At 31.7% G+C, this 18,342-nt stretch overlaps 1 protein-coding gene across 13 annotated transcripts in view; it reads right to left on the bottom strand.

Annotated features, from left to right (window-relative positions):
- Positions 1-231: 231 nt before the first annotated feature.
- Positions 232-18,342, bottom strand: part of LOC126698205 (esterase-like) — a 111,261-nt gene continuing 93,150 nt past the window's right edge. For 9 of the 13 annotated variants that reach the window (XM_050395267.1, XM_050395273.1, XM_050395266.1 and 6 more), the window contains 2 exons: positions 17,878-18,142; positions 17,175-17,583 (listed from right to left, as the gene is read on the bottom strand). In XM_050395267.1, coding sequence (XP_050251224.1) covers positions 17,327-17,583; positions 17,878-18,142 — 522 coding nt within the window. In that variant the 3' untranslated portion in view covers positions 17,175-17,326. Of the gene's footprint in view, positions 675-865; positions 1,131-1,322; positions 1,493-1,630; positions 1,841-7,729; positions 8,042-17,174; positions 17,584-17,877; positions 18,143-18,342 lie in introns of those variants that run through there. The other 4 variants (XM_050395269.1, XM_050395268.1, XM_050395263.1 and 1 more) reach the window with 3 other exon arrangements.

The raw sequence follows: 18,342 nt of genomic DNA, 5'->3' as shown, positions 1-18,342 counted from the left end.
CAAAAGACTGAAAGAGCTCTGTGAACGTAGGCTTTTTATGATTGAACCAGGTTAAATGGGTTTCTTGCCCTATGGTTTCCTTTATTTTTCTCAAAATGGTTTCTATCGACAAAATTTTTGATAACCTCAAATGAAAAATAACAAACTTAAATTTTTGTTCTGCAATGAGAGCGTTGTTCTGGCTATTTATTTAATTATACAATCTTAATGAAGAAAAAAAAATGTCCAAAGTTCGTTTAAATATGATAATTTATTCATTCTAGTTTATATAATAGGACTATTTTCAGTACAAAGCAGGCTGTTTCAGAATTAAACCAATATCAATAAGGGAGACGGTAATTAAAGAGTACATAATAACCTGCAGTACAAGATTATTTTGATTTATATATAGTTGCCTGTGCGGCTGTGCCTATAAATCTAAATGTTGTGACAAGCCATTTTCAAGGGTATTGGTGGATCTGAAAAGGCTCCGGTTGAAATTTTGTCGAAAACGAACTTGTTAGCAGCCTCTGTATAGTGAATTCCATCCCAATTTACTCTAACTGAGGGGTGTTCACATGAACCAACAAATATCTGGCTTCCATTGACTGTGATTGTTGCTCCACAGTCAATACTGCTGCTATAATTGTATATGCCACCATAGCCACAACAAGCAATGAGGGGAAGCTCAAATCCTGATATTTTTCAACCAAACAAATTATAAACTTGAAATTTTGTTTCATTTCTAAAAAATTTTGTCACTTAAGCAGAATTCATTTTATACAAATGTTAAAAAATGATAAATATTAATAAGCAACTCAGTTTATAAGGTCGATCATTATTCATTGTCAGTACTTTTTTGGTTATATAATATCATAAGTCTTACCATATTCCTTTGGTTTACTATATAGAGAGTACTTGACAGAGTAGATGTCCACATATGTGATTGCAGCTAAAGGAAGATCCTTCCTGAGTTGAACAATGGCCTCCTTCAACTTGTGGTTGAAATATTGAGCTACATCATTATAAGGCTTTGCGCAACCATAGCTATCCCTTTGAGCTGATAGAAAAGTTGCCAAAATAAGGGGAAGGCAGCCAATTGGTCCCGTGTTGTGGATCCAAAACGATCTAGCTCCCAAGTTATATATATTCTACATCATAACTTTCACTTGATTAGCATTAAAAGCAACCAAACTTTATTCGCCTGCTTTTATTGTCTCTCTTTTTTCTTTGTTCTTTTTTACTAATTGGTTTAACAATTGTATGTTTCCTCTTGAAGTAGTAGGCCAAGGCCAACAAGGCAGCCCATTTTCAATGACAAATCGTAGTATATATTTAATTACCTTAACATTAATGGAGAACTTGTTTACTATATCAGGGAAAGAAGCACTGATTTCCTCTATAGTCATGTTACCCATGATCCCCTCAGCAAGATCATTCTGACCAATATCGAATGTGTATAAAGCTTTTGGAAAATAATACCCCTTGGGCAATAAATATGCATATATACCTCCTACAAGAAAATCAGCCCAATATAAAGCAAAAATTCATTTGGTAATGCAAATGTTTGCTATAAGCAACCTCAATTCTCAAGAACTACAGTACCCAATATTAAGAACAAATGAAGTGTTTACCCATTGACCCATTTTACCTTTTTGCCTTAGCGCTTGTGACCTGAACTTGAACTGTACGAATTCTGAGTATTCGACATCGAGGTATATGGGACTATATGTACCAGCAGGTATAATACTGGTTGGTAGTCTGATTGTGGATGCATATGTAGCAAAATTTGCACCGTGTGTGAAGTTGGTCCCCAAGGAATCGAGGTAAGCGCTCAGATATGGGAGACCAAGACTCTTTGCTGCAACCATACAATGTGATTAAAGTAAACAATTGATAATTAAGCATTGCGCTTATAGTGGAAATTATTAAATTAATCTTGACAATGCTGCAGACAGTAAATTTCACAATCTTTTCCACAACTTATTGAGCAACATATGTGAACATTCACATCAGTTTATGAAAAAAATATTGTCTATATATTATTACATATCAATTAACAATTATAGAAATGTTCTGAAATTTGTTTTTGTGTTTAGATTTATTTATTTATTTTAGACCTGAATAAACGGTTAGTCCCCTAGATTTTACCAACTAGCAACTGCCAAGTGATGGCAAGGATGGTTGCTAAAAAAAATTTCCTTAACCGTACTTAATCTAATTGCCGGCCTTTGGATGTGTTTATTTTATTTTAAAAAAATAACCTACAACTTTTTAAAATATCCAATTTTTTAGTGTAATTATATTTTTTATATTATGAAATAAATAAGACGGTGGAAATTAAATCATCAAGCGCACACTAATTATAGAGAAGTTAGCCCAGAATGCTTAAGAGTTTAAAAAGGAAAGAGTTTAAATTGTAAGGTTAGCAACATATTGTAAATATTTTTTTAAAAAAATTAAAAAAAAAAAAATTAGAGTAGAAGAACAATAGTTACACAACCCAGCCCAACTCCTTGATGGAGAGAGTTTCCGTTTTGGACGAAGACATTATTTAGTTCTTTTACTTTTTGGTCTAGCTGTGAGGCAATTTTTTCTTTTTTCTTACTCAAATGAGAAATCTACCACTTTAGCTAATCAACTTTCTCATTACCTACACACAAGAGAGGGAAAAAAAAAAATGAAAGGAAAAACTGCTAATACTTCTCAATATATCATAGTGATAAAGAATCCCACGTTACTTGGGGGTGTCTATATATATATATATATATATATATATATATTAGAAAACAGTCGAGTTGTATGCAAAGAAAAGAAGCTGAAGTGTCTCTTCCTATGGTCAAGTGACTGAATCTTTATAATTTAGAACAAGAAAATTCTGCTAAACCTATCCTGAGTCTAACTTTAGAAAAGAGAAAGGGGGAGTTTTCATTGCACTCTCTGCTTGCGGCCTACCACATTACCTGATTAGAGTAACCAATTATATTAATTTGATCAGGGATTGCTTCTTTAGTTTTTATAACATAAATACTTAAATAGTAAATCTCATCATAAAAAAAAATATATATATATATATATATTTTTTTTTTTTGCTGTAGAATATAAAAATAGATATATGTATTGGTTGGTCTCTCCAATTTACAACATAAGTTTTTGACTTTTTTTTTTTTTTTTGAACAAGAACATAAGTTTTTCAGTTGGATGTTCTTAAAAATTGGAAAAAAAAAATGGATCATTGGGATTGGAGGTTTAAGTAATATCTCATAAATTAGATAATTAGGATTGTCATTTAAGTGATAACTTAATAGTAATATTATTTTTTTGTAATATTTATATATATGATTTGAATCTCACATTTTCTCTCACACACACATAAAGAAAGAAGAATTGTTAAGGCAAGAAACTTGGATATAATTATCCCTCTTTTCTTTTCTTACAAAAAAAAAAAAAAAATGCAAACTTTAAACTAGTGTCCAATTTCACTCCTCAATATTCCTTAATTTTGATGCCTTTACATATCTCTCTCCTTCATCTTTGACTATTTGGGAGCCTCAGCCAATTCAGCTCTCATCTCTTATGTCACCTTTGACTTTTGTTTTTGAGAATTTTTTTTCTTTCCAATGGTGCCTCTGTCCTATTGGTGAAATTTTCTGTCTATTGGTGTTGGAGCCTCTAGGCTCTAGGTCGGGGACAGAGGTATTTGTAAACCTGGAATTTAACACACACACGTCGACACGACACGGAAGACACGCACACAAAATCTAAAAATAAAATATTTATCATTTAAACTATATATGTTTAGCATTACAGTCGGCTTAATTGATATTTGAGACCTAAAGTTAAAAATTTTTTTTTTCCTACTTAAAAGCTATAATTTAAAGTATGATATTAAAATGGTATTAAATATGATTTTCAACTTTCCTGGTTGATATTATTTCCTTTATATAATGATTGTAATTTTATGGACAAAGTTTAACTACAAAAATGGTTATAACTTAAAACTACAACCTTACTCAATAAAATAAATATTATTACATATTTTGAAAATTTAATTGTTAAATTGCATGTTCTTTATGCGCTTAATATACATTTCAAATTTTGTATCAATCAAATATTATTTACTATATGATTTATAAGCTTATATTTTATATATAATTTTAAACTATAAAAACTTGCAATATAAACAATTTATTGATAAGATAACTATTGATTATTAGAAGAAGATGTAATTCAATAATAGATTTGTCAAAATTCACCTCAAATAAAAAGATATTAAGATTGTAGTCTAAGATTATTACAACTAATTTTGTAACTAAACTTTCTTTATAATTTTATTTACTTTTCCAGTTTATATCACAATTATGAAATAATCATTTTCAATCATGAATAGTATCAAAAGTCAAAACTAGACTTTACAGCAAAATAAAGAATAATTTTATAATGGATTCTTTGATTTTATATATTCAAAGAAAAATTGTTGCAACATTTAATACCGAATTAATCATAGGTGATTATTGCGAATTAAAAGACATTCAAGTAACATTTCAATAGATCATAAATTATTTAATAGAATGTATTAAAAAAGTATTTTTATTTTTTAATTTTTATTTTATTTTGTTAAAACTGAATAGATGTTAGTTTTATTTTTTCTATATTAATTTATTATTGAATTTTAATATATATACTTTTTTTTGATGGTCAAATTTCTTTTCCATACTTTTGGCCCTCCTAGGAAACAATCTTGGCTCTAAAACTATTCTAACTTGCAATGAGTTTGTTGACATGGATCCTTTCACTTGAATGTGTATTTTTCAAGGGATTTGGATTGGTCCAGAGCAACTTGACATCAGACCTATTTCTTACCTTCTTCAACAAGCTATTCTTGCATTGAATTATTACGGCTAAATTATATTGGACTTTGTTAACAGGTGCCGGCCAGCACCTGTTAATGAATTAGCTGTGGTTCATTTATGATGTATCACAAATCCCATTGCATAGGAAATTGGTAAAGTTTTACTTTTTAGCTGTGGTTTATCACAAAATGATTTGACTTTCTCTATCTAAACTGACACACATTTAATACATATTTAGTTTTTTTTCCACATCCCTAAAAAAAGTGAATAATTTATAGCATCTTCTAAATTTATTATTAATAATAAATTTATTGCGGCTATTCTTGCATTGAATTATTATGGCTAAATTATATTGTAGCATCTTCTAAATTTATTATTAATAATAAATACTACCCAGCTCCCTACTCCCTGAAATATATATATATATATATATATATATATATAGACACACACATCGTGTACTCCCTACAATGATTTCGTTATCAAAATACACATGTTCCAAATTAAAATATCATTCAAAATCAACTCAAAATATTATTTTTTTTAACCCCCAAACAGTATATATATAATAATAATTTTTTTAAAAAAAATAGTATATATAAAATAAGACCACCAAACATTTAGTAAATTTTGCATGACAAAACCCCAAACGTTAAGGAAATCCAGTATGATTTACCTTATATTAGATTTTTTTTTTTTCATCAAATATCTTTCATGTATGGTATAACTATTGAATTATAAAAATTAAAAAAAAATCTATTATTAAGAATAATCATGATTAATTTTCTAATGGAGACATCCATAATTTGAATTTCAAATCCCTCATTCTCCAATAATTGTAACTATTCAATTACAAAAAAAAAAAAAAAAAAAAGGACCCATTCGACCAATGGCTAGGCCTTTTCGAACCAACAGGCTCTTCCCTGCTAAAATAGTGTGGATATATAATGTTTATAAAGATAATGCTACTTATGCACCATTTGTTTCACTATAAAATGTTATACGAAAAATATTTTTAGCGTTTACCAAGTTTATTTTACTGTAAAATTTTGTCAAATCTTAATATATATTGTTTTACCATAAAATCATTAATAAAATGTTATAAATGCTTTAGAACATTGTATCTTTTAAAATTTAGTTAAATATTTAACAAAAACACATAGTAGTTCTCATCCAATCAAGGACGGAGGCAGGACTTCAAGTTTGGGAAATATAATATAAAAAGAAAATTATTATAAAATTCAAATGAGTATTAAAAAACTGTCACAAAAACACAACTATTAACTATACCAATTATCTATTTTTTTATCATTTATGGCTAAAACAAATTCAATTTATAATAACAATAATCATCATCATCATCATCATCCACTAACATAATTGGGTCTCGTCTCATGTATTTATTGCTTTTCTTATAAGGACAAAGTTTAGCTACAAAATTTGTTATAGTCTAAAACTATAACTTTACTCAATATCATTAATATTACTACATATTTGAGAAATCAAATCGTTGAATTGCATGTTCTTTACACTTTTAATACACATCAAAATTTTGTATCAATCAGATATTATTTACTATAAGATTTATAAAATTATATTTTATGTATAATTTTAAACTACAAAAACTTGCAATTTAAACAATTTATTGATGACATAGCTATTGATTTTTAATTTTCTAGAAATTTTGCAAGTATGGAGGATATAAGAAGAAAATGTAATCCAATAGTAAATTTGTCAAAATTCACCTCCAATAAAATAATGTTGAGTAAGGTTATAGGTTTAGGGTTACAACCAATTTTGTAACCAAATTTCGTCCTACTTATAATAGTTGCAGGAACATAGGTGAAAATTTTTATCCAAACTATAATTTTGGACCCATTTGATGGTCAAAATGGCCAAGTACCACCATTTGGCAAAATATGTATGAATCTATCATTATTTACGAAATAATTAAGAATTTACTACCTTTTTAAAACTCAAGTTTATGAAACTCAAGTTTGCCGTGGAACTTAAGTTTCACAAACTCGAGTTCTATGGAAAATAGTTACCATTTTTTTATGGAACTCGAAATCCATAAAAAATAGCATGTCAAATTTGAAAGTTATTTTTTTTTAAAAACTCGATTTTTTGGAACTTAAGTTACACCACAAACTCGAGTTTCACAAACTCAAGTTTGTGAAACTCATGGGTCATTATTAAAACAGAGAAAGGGAGAAAGATAGAGGCATAAAGCTCTCTACCCCTCTCTCTTCTCTATTTCAGATAGTATAAGGGAATTGAGAAAGTGAGAAGATAGAGATCTCTTGCTCAAATGAGAGAGAGAGAGAGACAAAAATAACAGATTTAGGGGCTGGAGCGCAGCTTTGCCATATGTGAAATTTTTTTTCATTAAAAATATTTTATGTTTACATAAAGTGAAACAAATGGAACGTTAAGAGTTTGGATTTGACACAAAATTATAGAAAAGCTTTGGTTTTGGTACTTCATTTATCCTATTGGTGTAAATGCAGCATCCTAATATTTTTGTCCACTCTGGGGTGCTCTAGAAAGTTCTCTGTAGAATAACACATGACTCTTCTATTATGTCTATGTGGATAAACCGGGATGATCTATGAGAAAATGAATGTCCATTAATCTTCATGGGCTTACTAGTAGTGCAAAGGGAAAACTTAATCTTTGTACTATGTTTTTTATTTGTGCAATATTTAACAGAAAAAAAAGGCAGTGCTTTCTAATTTCTATCAACACTGCATTGATAACTAAACGACCTCACTTGCTTAACTTGTGCATATAAAGAAAACTAGGCTACAACAGTGGCTATGACTATCATGAGAATCTAATTTCGAAATTCTTAGTTTATAGGAGTGAGACATGCTAAAAATAAACGAGGTACATACCCATGAAATCGATCATGAGCCGGCCATCCGAAAACCTTCCGGCAGGTTTGTGAAAATAGGTCTCCCCATAAGGTGGTGTTGGTGCTTTAAGGGACGTAGCAGACAATCCACCGGTATCAGAATTTGAGTCACCAAAGTTAAAAATTGCTGGAAAGTTGCACTTTTTCAAACCAAACACAGGATTCACTGTGGAAGCAAACAACAAAAGCATACAACAAAAGAAAGGGACAGAAATTGCAAAGTTGAGATTAATGCTAGGAGACTTCATATTGGATAAAGAAAATGAGACGCAAATGATATTGAAAACAAGAACTAAAGTTTGTTGCTTATATTATGTTGGAATATTTTTATATAAAATACAATAGTTTAAATATTAATTAATTGCTGACTTAAGTGATTTAATATTTATACTTTTTATCATCAAAATCTGTCTATTTACAGCTTTTATCTTTAGGGTCCGGTTTGCTCTATTCAATGAGCATTTTATGCTCACACGGTTTGCTATCCAGATCTTCAGTGGTAGCCATTATTCAATTATACGTCATTGTAATTATTGTCAAACGTTTTGTATACAAAAACGTCAGAAATCGCGTTGGAAATAAACATGTGATTTAATGACCAGTTGGCATTTGGCACGTATCTTTTCTATATATTCAGGCCTATGTGTCCGGCCATGATAGAGATACAGAAGAGAAACTTTTATCTATATATATTTTCAAACTATCTATATATTTACTTGGTTAGTTTTCTCATCTTTTATGAAAATAATATATCCTTGTATATATTCTATTTTTGGGTGGAAAAAAAATAATACTATTGAAAGCCTCCTTTCTTACAAGCGGTGTTGACTTGTAAGGATGATCAGCAAGGTAACTCGGTTGTTGTATCCCAAGGCGGCACAACAATGTTTTTAGTTTATTACACTGGAAATCTCCTAGACTGCATATATCATCTCAAGACAGTAATATGTTCCATGTCTCAATTCTGCCATCTAAAAACTTATGAATTGACGGTAAATTATTCTCATGTTATAAGACTACTACAAAGCATCATTGAGGTAATAAGTTTACATTCTCTAATTTTATGGTAAATTCTAATTTATGTGATATGTTATTATTTAAATATTAATTTGAATATTATTTATTTATCAATTATTGTTCTTAGGAACAACATGTTGCAAGGAAATGTGCACTTCCCTATCCTATATCTATATAAAAGGATGGTTGTCAAAGGCATAGATTTCGCATTCTTCTTTGAAATCTGCTGATGATGAATATTATGTAACTTAAAACCAATTCAAAATTCTAGAAAATCTTTTTATAGGTCAATGAATCTGTCAGTTCATGCGTATTTTGAAGTAAGATGTGGCTTCACAAGGAGGAAATTTAGGACCACAATTTTTTGTACACACAACTTTGCCACAATTCTAATATAACAAACTATAAGTGATGAGAAAATAATAATAAGTTTATATGAAAGTGATAGACAAACACAAAAAGTAGTTCATGTGAAAGTGATAGATAAACACAAAAAGTTGATAAATCTTAGAATAATTTAAAATGTCTGTGTACTAGAATACAGATTTTTTTGTGATTGTTTATATTTTACTTCTTACAAATTAAATTAAAATAAGAGTGAGATTCTTGTACATAAGTTGAAAGAAAAACTGTTGACAAAATGGATCTTTTTGGACATTAAAAGGCTTTGACCTATACTCCATCAACCAACCATATCACGATAATAACAAAAATTATGACTCAAAGTTGTGTATAAATATTTTCTCTTATATCTTACGCTAACACATGTTCTATGTGCTGGTGGACAACTATACATCTTTGGCTTACCAAGTCATCTGAAACAATCTTTTAGGTGCCTAGTGGACATCTATCTTTGTCTTACAAGTCATCTGAATCTGATAAGAGTCCCAAAATGTTGAACATATGATTTGTTCATGATTACTTTACCACCCAACGTACACAATTTGTAGTTTAATTAAAAATAAAAAAGTAAACAATATTTTTTTTTTTAGGTAGAAAAAAGTAAACGATTTAATTGGGAACTAAAGGCTGAACACAAGCCAGGATGTTTGACCTGAAAGCTGAAAGCGAAGTGAAATAAGAATAACCAGAAATATGGGTGATGGAAAAAGTTCCTTGTCAAATTAAATAAAAGATATTTGGGAATAAATTGTGAGCTTACTTGTGCGCGGATAACTATTCACTTTCAAACGCAAAGATTTTGGTTGAGTTCCGTATTTGGGGTTCCAACGTTGGCTACTTGGCTTGTTCCAATAAAAGTATACTTAGAAAAATTATGAAATATAAAATAAAATAAAATTTTTTCACATAAGTATAAAACTTTTGTTTGGTTGATAATGAAGTATATATTTTTATGAAAGTGAAATTATCATCTTGATCTCTATATTTTGTAGTCACTTTCAAAAGCCAGCTTAACAAATTTTGAGCCAAAGTGAAAACTTTTTTTATATTTAAATATTAATTAAAAAATATTTTTTATTTTTTATTTAAAATCTAATTTTCTTACTTTTTGATATACAGAATTACAGCTTAAATTTTTATATTCAAGTTACACTAACATTTCTTTTTTGTTGATATTATAGTTAATCCACTTAATCCTTCATCAGTTTCATGTGACATGTTCAACCTTAAATAGAATTTTACTAGTTATAATTTGAAAAACTTCTTTCTACATATACAATTATAACAAGTATTGTTGAAATATGCATTTGGAAAAAAATCAAGTCTCTTTATTTAATAAGTACATTAATTGGAGTATTTTCATCTATTTGCAAAATTTCTTTTAAAACTTTTAGATTTAAGTCCCAATGGAGCAAACTTTGTCGCTCAATGAGGTGATGGAGACCCATTCCAAATCCCTCATCCTACCATAGACTAATTGGATAAATTGATATACTTAACCATAATTACCAAGCCAAACTTGACATGTGTGATACATATACATATACTAAGTTAGTTCAGGAACCTTCCTAAAAAAAAAGGGTAGTTCATGGACAAGCCTTGAGTACCTAGTCTAGATGCAACACATCGAGTATTGAGATATAGCAAACGAACACCAGGCCAAGGAAATTCATGACATTTGATGGTTCAATCCAATTGCAAGCATATTCTGACACAACTTCGGCTAAATACAGGGACACTCGTAAATCAATTACTGGATAAAGCATACTACTTGGTAAATCACTTGTTTCCTAGCAAACCAAGAAAAAAAAAAGTTTGTCATTCATTAGCTTAGTTGTGGTAGAATTTAGATCAATGGCGACAACTTTTTTGTGAGGTCATCTGGCTAAAACCTAGGATACACATACACTTCATTTGGAGTGTCGTACTCATGTCATAACAGTATTCTATTTGCCGTATCATGTTATAAATTTTCAAAAACTGCTTGTGTCATCGTGTCGTACCTATACCCATATCTGTGTCCGTGTCCATGCTCCTAGGCTAAAACCTCTCTTAGCAGACCTTAATATATCACTCTCATAACTAACCCAATTATACTATGACAACAAGGTTTTCCATTCATATAGATTCAAATCCAATTTTCCATGAATGCACAAAGCACATAGAAATAAACTACCATTATACCGTATGGTAGAAACTTCAAAACGAGTTAATCTAGACTGCATGTCTTATCAGAGTTCAGATGAGGCTAGCAAGATCAGTAGCAAGAACAAGGAAGAGGCTAGCAAGATCAGAAGCTATAGCAGTAGTCACAGCATAAATCAACCAATATCAGAGCATAGACAAACAACATTGTAATATAATCTCTATATGGCAAGTAGCTAGTGTTAATTAGATGTTCACTTAAGTGATAACACGTGAGAGAGTTTGTTAGTCCTGTAGCTAGCATGTGTGATAGGTTGTTAATTCTGTTAGGTAGTTATTTTGCTAATTTAGTTTCACCTAAGATTCAAGCAAGCATCATTTATGAAGACACTGCCTTGGAAATCTGGAATGACTTGAAGAATCGTTTTGCTCAGAATAATGGACCTAGAGTTTTCAATCTTCAAAAGGATATTGCAGAGCTTCATCAAGGTGAGATGTTTGTCATTGATTTCTTTACTCAATGTGATAGTCTCCAGCACATTCCTCCTTCATTTGCTGATTACTTGATCAATCACAAGTTCAATACTACATTTCCTCCTTTCTTTGCCTCCTTTCTTTGCAACAACCTCTACAAGCAAGGTTTTGAAACCCGGACCAAACCGTACGGTCTGACCGGGAAAACCTCGAACCGCTCATTTTTGTGGTTCTTTTAGCTTTAAGAACCCCTCTATGGGAAAAAAGCAGGGACCTGTACGAATCGCGGTTGGAACTCACGGTTCTAAGAACCGTGATCAGACCGCTTCTCACAGTTCCCTACTTCCCTTTGAATTTGAACCTTAAAATAAAATAAAATAAAAACACACACACAGAGAAAAATAAGCTTTAAATTCTACTCCCTTCAAAGTAGGAGTTTATGGTGGAGAGGGCCGATTGTTGGAGTGAACGGTCTTTGTAGAGGAGATCGAAGGAACGAGGGATTCTGACGGAGGAGGAAGGATGGTTGCTGCTGAAGCTTGCGTCTGAGTCTCGTGATTGGTTGAATTAACGGAATTGCCATTTTTCCCCCTAAAAAATGGTGGTCCAAAAGAACTAGATCTGAAGTCACAGATCACTATGGACTTCGTTCTTCACAGTGCAGCTCCACAGTGGACTAGATGACATCTTTACTTTGTGATTTTGGTCTAAGAGGAAAGAGGAACAAGAGATTTCAAGGAGAGAGAGAGAGAGAGAGAGAGAGAGAGAGAGAGAGAGAGAGAGAATGGGTTATGCAAAATAGTGTTTGGGCGAGAGAGAAGCTTTTTTTTTTTCAAAGGCAGTGTTGATAGTTGATACTTCATTTTTCAAAGCACGGTCAGATCAGATGCTCAAATGCCTAATAGCTAGCCACCTTGAAACTTTAAACCTTGAGATTTGGAATTATCATTTATAACCCCTTTAAAATTGTACCGTTCCTAATATGTTCAATGGTTGATAAATAGTTAAAATATTTTAATGGTATAAATCATGGCTTTTAAAGATATTGTTATGTTGACTAATGTACAAATTTATAAAAAGATTATAAATGATAAGAAAATATCTATTTAAAATCCATATTAAACTGTGAAAAATACATTTTATTTTTAGTAGTCTCTGAATACTTGAATTTCTTTAAATGAGTAGTCAAGATTATTAATTTTTATTTATTTCATATTAATTAATTATTACATCATCACGGTTCAACCTTAAAAATCTTGAACCTCTCCCTTTTACGGTTCAATGAACGGTCCAGGTCTGAAAACCTTGTCTGCAAGTTCTTCATCTTCCTATCTTTGGCATGCCAGACTAGGTCATCCTTTAGATCTCAAGCTTAGAGTTTTAGGTCATACTATTCCTTATTTACAGTCTTCTTGTAATAAGAATTGTCAAGTTTGTCTGATGGCCAAGCTTAAAAGATAACCTTTTTCTTTTAATAATAAAATCAGTGCTTGTGCTTTTGATTTGGTTCATATGGATGTTTGGGGTCCTTATTCCATTCCTACTTTAGATGGTTTCAAATATTTCTTGACAATTGTGGATGATGCAACCCGAGCCACTTGGTTATTCTTAATGAAGTCTAAATCTAATGTTAGGCTTTTGTTTCAATCTTTTTACACGATGGTTGCCACTCAATTTGGTCAAAATATCAAGTCTATTAGAACTGATAATGCCAAAGAGTTTGACATGTCTGATTTCCTTAATTCCCATGGTATTATACACCAATATAGCTGTGTTTATACTCCACAACAATATTCTGTTATGGAGAGAAAATGCCAACACCTTCTTTCCATTGCAAGGGCATTACAAATTCAGTTTCAAGTTCCTACTCAATTTTGGGGTGATTGTGTTTTGACTGCTGCCTATCTCATTAATAGACTTCCCTCTCCTTTGTTGCATGATAAAACACCTTTTGAGCTTTTGTTTCATAAGACACCAAATTACAATCATCTCAAAGTTTATGGCTGTTTATTAGCTCTTGAAGCTAATAATACCTGGACTTTGACACCTTTGCCTGCTAGTAAGAAGCCCATAGGCTGCAAGTAGGTTTACAAAATCAAATATAAAACTGATGGTTCTATTGAGAGGTATAAAGCCAGGTTAGTGGTTAAGGGATTTACTCAAAAAGAGGGTATTGATTACTTTGAAACTTTCTCTGCAGTAGCTAAAATGGTTTCGATTAAGGTTCTTCTTGTTGTGGCTGCCATCAAGGGTTGGTTTCTTAGTCAATTAGATGTCAATAATGCCTTTCTCCATGGTGATTTGGATGAAGAGGTGTATATGGCTCTTCCACAGGGGTTTCACAGCCAGGGGGAGGTTGTTTGTAAGCTTAACAAGTCCCTTTGTGGCCTTAAGCAAGCTTCTAGGTAATGGTTTGCCAAGTTTTCAAGCACTTTGATTCAGCATGGTTTCATTCAGTCCAAAGCTAATTACTCCTTGTTTACTAGAAAGCATGGTGACATTTTCATGGTTCTTTTGGTTTGTGTGGATGATGTCTTGATAGCTTGCAATGATAAGGCTAAAGTAGACAGATTTAAGGTCATGTTAGATGATAAATTCAAGCTTAAAGACTTGGGTGATTTGAAATATTTCCTTGGCTTGGAGGTTGCTAGATCAGACAAAGGAATTGCCCTTTGTTAAAGGAAATACACACTTGAGTTACTCAATGATGTTGGACTACTTGGATGTAAATGTGCTAAAACATCTATGAAGTACAATTTGAAGTTAAGCAAATTTGAAGGAGCGGAGCTCAAGGATCCTAGTCATTACAGAAGGCTTGTGGGCAGGCTCTTTTACTTAACAATTACTAGACCTGATATTACATTTGTTGTCCATAAACTCAGTCAATTTATGTCCAAGCCAAGAAGACCACACCTGGATGTAGCACATAGAGTGTTGCAATATCTGAAGGGTGAACCGGGCAAAGGGCTTATGTTCTCTTCTAGTACAGATTTGCACTTAAAAGGGTTTGCATATGCAGATTGGGCTACATGCCTTGACACTAGAAGATCTGTGATAGGCTATAGCATCTTTATTGGTGATTTTTTGGTGTCTTGGAAGTCTAAGAAGCAATCCATAGTCTCAAGATCTTCAGCAAAAGCTAAGTACAGGTCCATGGCAGTATGTGAGATAGTGTGGATCTTGTATTTTCTCAAGGACATTTGAATGAATCATGATAGAGAGGCCTTGTTGTTCTGTGACAGTCAAGCTACACTGCACATTGGCTTCAATTCAGTCTTCCATGAGAGGACAAAGCACATAGAGATAGATTGTCATGTGGTTAGGGACAAAGTCTTGGAGAAGGTGATTAAACTAAATCATTTTAGAACAGACTGTCAATTGGCTGATCTGCTTACTAAGGCTTTGAGTTACAATCAATTTTCAAATCTTACTTGTAGGATGGGGATGCTTAATATACATACACCGGCTGATCTTGAGGGGAAGTATTAGAGTTCAGATGAGGCTAGCAAGATCAATAGCAAGAGCAGGGAAGAGGCTAGCAAGATCAGAAGCTATAGTAGTAGTCACAGCACAAATCAACCAATATCAGAGCATAGACAAACGACACGGCATGTAGCTTAGTGTTAATTAGATTATCACTTAAGTGATAACACGTGAGAGAGTTTGTTAGTCCTGTAGCTAGCACGTATGATAGGTTGTTAGTTCTGTTAGGTAGTTATTTTGCTTTCACACTTGTACACTCTTGTATAAATGTAGTTTATGTAATCACTCTTGCTAATTAATGAGAATACACAGTTTTTCATCCCTTTGATTTTGTGATATGTCTCAACAAACTAACAACCAACAAATTTGTTAAGCACGCTAACAATCACAAACTGAATTTCTTCTTGGCAAGTTGGGTATCATGAATATCGACCCCAACTCCAAGGGAAGTGTTGAGGAAGACTAACCCAATATAGAAATTTGTCGAAACTTGTCAAGAACATTGCAACTGTCAAGCTTGTAGTTCAAAAGAAATAAGAAAGAAAACATAGAAGCGGTGTCGTTTTATGCTAAAGACCCAAATTTAGACACAATCTGATAGAAAATAGGGGTACTTTAGAGAGTTTAAGAATCTGTATAAAGATATTTTAGTACGAAAAATGATAAAATCCTAATAGGAAATTTTGTTATTATGACGAGAAAAAAAAAAAAACCCAACACCAGGCTAAAGAATTTCATGACATCTGATAGTCTAATCCAATTGCACACATGTTATGACACAGAGTGGGCTAACTATAGGGACACTCGTAAACCAATTACTACTTGGTAAAAATCACTTGTTTACTAGAAATTCCTCAAAAAAAGAAAAGAAAAAAGGAGATAAAAACCTTGCTTTCTAGAAGACCAAGAAACAAACAACCGTTTCTCATTCATCAACAATGGCAAAATTTAGATCAATGGCGGCAACTTTTATTTGAGATCACCAGCAAAAACATCTTAACAGATCTTAATAGGAATTGTACTCCGAAAACAAGGTTGCCATTCATATAGCTTCACATCCAATCTTCCAAAACAATCAAAATGAAGAAGAAGAAAAAACCAAAGTTCATTTAAATGTGATCATTTATTCATTCTAGTTTATGTGCTTATGATTGGTGGCTTGAATAAGTTTACACGTGGGTGCATAGCATGATGTCTTAACTATGCAAGACTTGCTATACTCCGTGTAAGACATGTAAAGCAACCCTAGCCGACTTCTATTTTATGCTAATTAATATATGGGTCGTGTTAACGGGTACTTTCAAGGCAATTGTTAATAAACTATATTGGGAAAGTTTGACACAACTTTCATGAGAAATATAAAAAGCTGTCAAAAAAATTAATTGCATTATCATTTTTTTGTAAAATGTTTCTAAAAATAGTTCATAAACTATTACACTAGTTATATATACCTTAGGGCATCCATTAACATTTCCCTTAATATATATACACTAGTTACGCGGCTACATGTGAAGCAAACCTAGCCGCAAATGTAGAATAGGGTTTTCTCTATTCCCTGTTAATGTTATTTTGGTAGAGTTTTAAGCTGTGACTTTATTCTAAAGATTTTCAGGTTTCTCTAGTCACTTGCTTCTTGTGAGTGAGCTCTTTGGGAATATTTCGAATTTGGGTTTTGTGAGTGTGTTTTGGTACCACTTTTTGTAATCTCCTTTTGTTGATCAAACTTTCTTCTCAAAACTATCCATGCATTTAAGCAAACCATGTAAATTTTTGTGTTCTCATATGATTGTTGTTTTTTTTTTTTTTTTTTTTTTTTTTTTTTTTTTTTTTTTTTTTTTTCTATTTTGCATAAACTCATTGTTATTTGGTTATACACACAACAAATAGATATTTACGCCTCTGCATTTGCAACAGGACTATCTTAAGTACATAGCAAGCTATTTCAGAATTAAGCCAATATCTATACGGGAGATGATAATTAAAGAGTACATAACAACTTGCAGTACAAGATTATTTTGATTTATATATAGGTGCTTGTGCAGCTGTGCCTATGAATCTAAATGTTGTGACAAGCCATTTTCAAGGGTATTGGTGGGTCTGAAAAGGCTCCAGTTGAAATTTGGTCAAAAACAAACTTGTTAGCAGCCTCTGTATAGTGAATCCCATCCCAATTTACTCTAACTGAGGGGCGGTCACATGAACCAACAAATATCTGGCTTCCATTGACTGTGATTGTTCCTCCACAACCAACACTACTGCTATAATTGTACATGCCACCATATCCACAACAAGCAACGAGAGGAAGCTCAAATCCTGATATTTTCAAGCAACAATGGGAAATTTTTTGACAATTCAATAGTTGAAGGATGAGCAATTTTCATAAAATTTTATGCCACTTAAGTATAATTCATTTTAAATAAATGTTTAAAAAAAGGGATGAAAAAATGATAATAAGCATCTCAGTATTTTTTTGAAAATATTCAATTGTTGAAGGATGAGCAATTTAAATCTTGGATGTTGCCATTGAAAACTTCAAGATGTCTCTATCCCTAATTATTAATAATTTTTTGTTATATAATTTTCAATGTTAAAAATTATGGGGCTTACCATATTCCTTTGGTTTAGTAAATAGAGAGTACTTGACAGAGTAGACGTCCACATATGTGATTGCAGCTAATGGAAGATCCTTCCTGAGTTGAACTATGGCCTCCTTCAAATTGTGGTTGAAATATTGAGCTACATCATTATAAGACTTCGCGCAACCATAGTTGTCCCTTTGAGCTGATGGAAAATTGGCAAAAATATAGGGAAGGCATCCAATTGGTCCCGTGTTATGGATCCAAAAAGATCTAGCTCCCAAATTATATATATTCTACATCATAACATCACTTGATTAGCATTAAAAGAAGACTTTAGTTAATGAATATCCTAAAGGCACACGTTAAAGTGTATTTAATACTTTATTAAATTATATTTTTTTAAAAAATTAAGTCAAATTAATTTTTATATATTTTCCAAGAAAAAAAAAAAAACCTTTAGTCACCTGCTTTTGTTGCCTTTTTGTTTTGTTTG

This window comes from Quercus robur, chromosome 9, assembly GCF_932294415.1.
Source record: "Quercus robur chromosome 9, dhQueRobu3.1, whole genome shotgun sequence".
Classification (NCBI taxonomy): domain Eukaryota; kingdom Viridiplantae; phylum Streptophyta; class Magnoliopsida; order Fagales; family Fagaceae; genus Quercus; species Quercus robur.
This window is presented reverse-complemented; position numbering and strand designations above follow the sequence as displayed.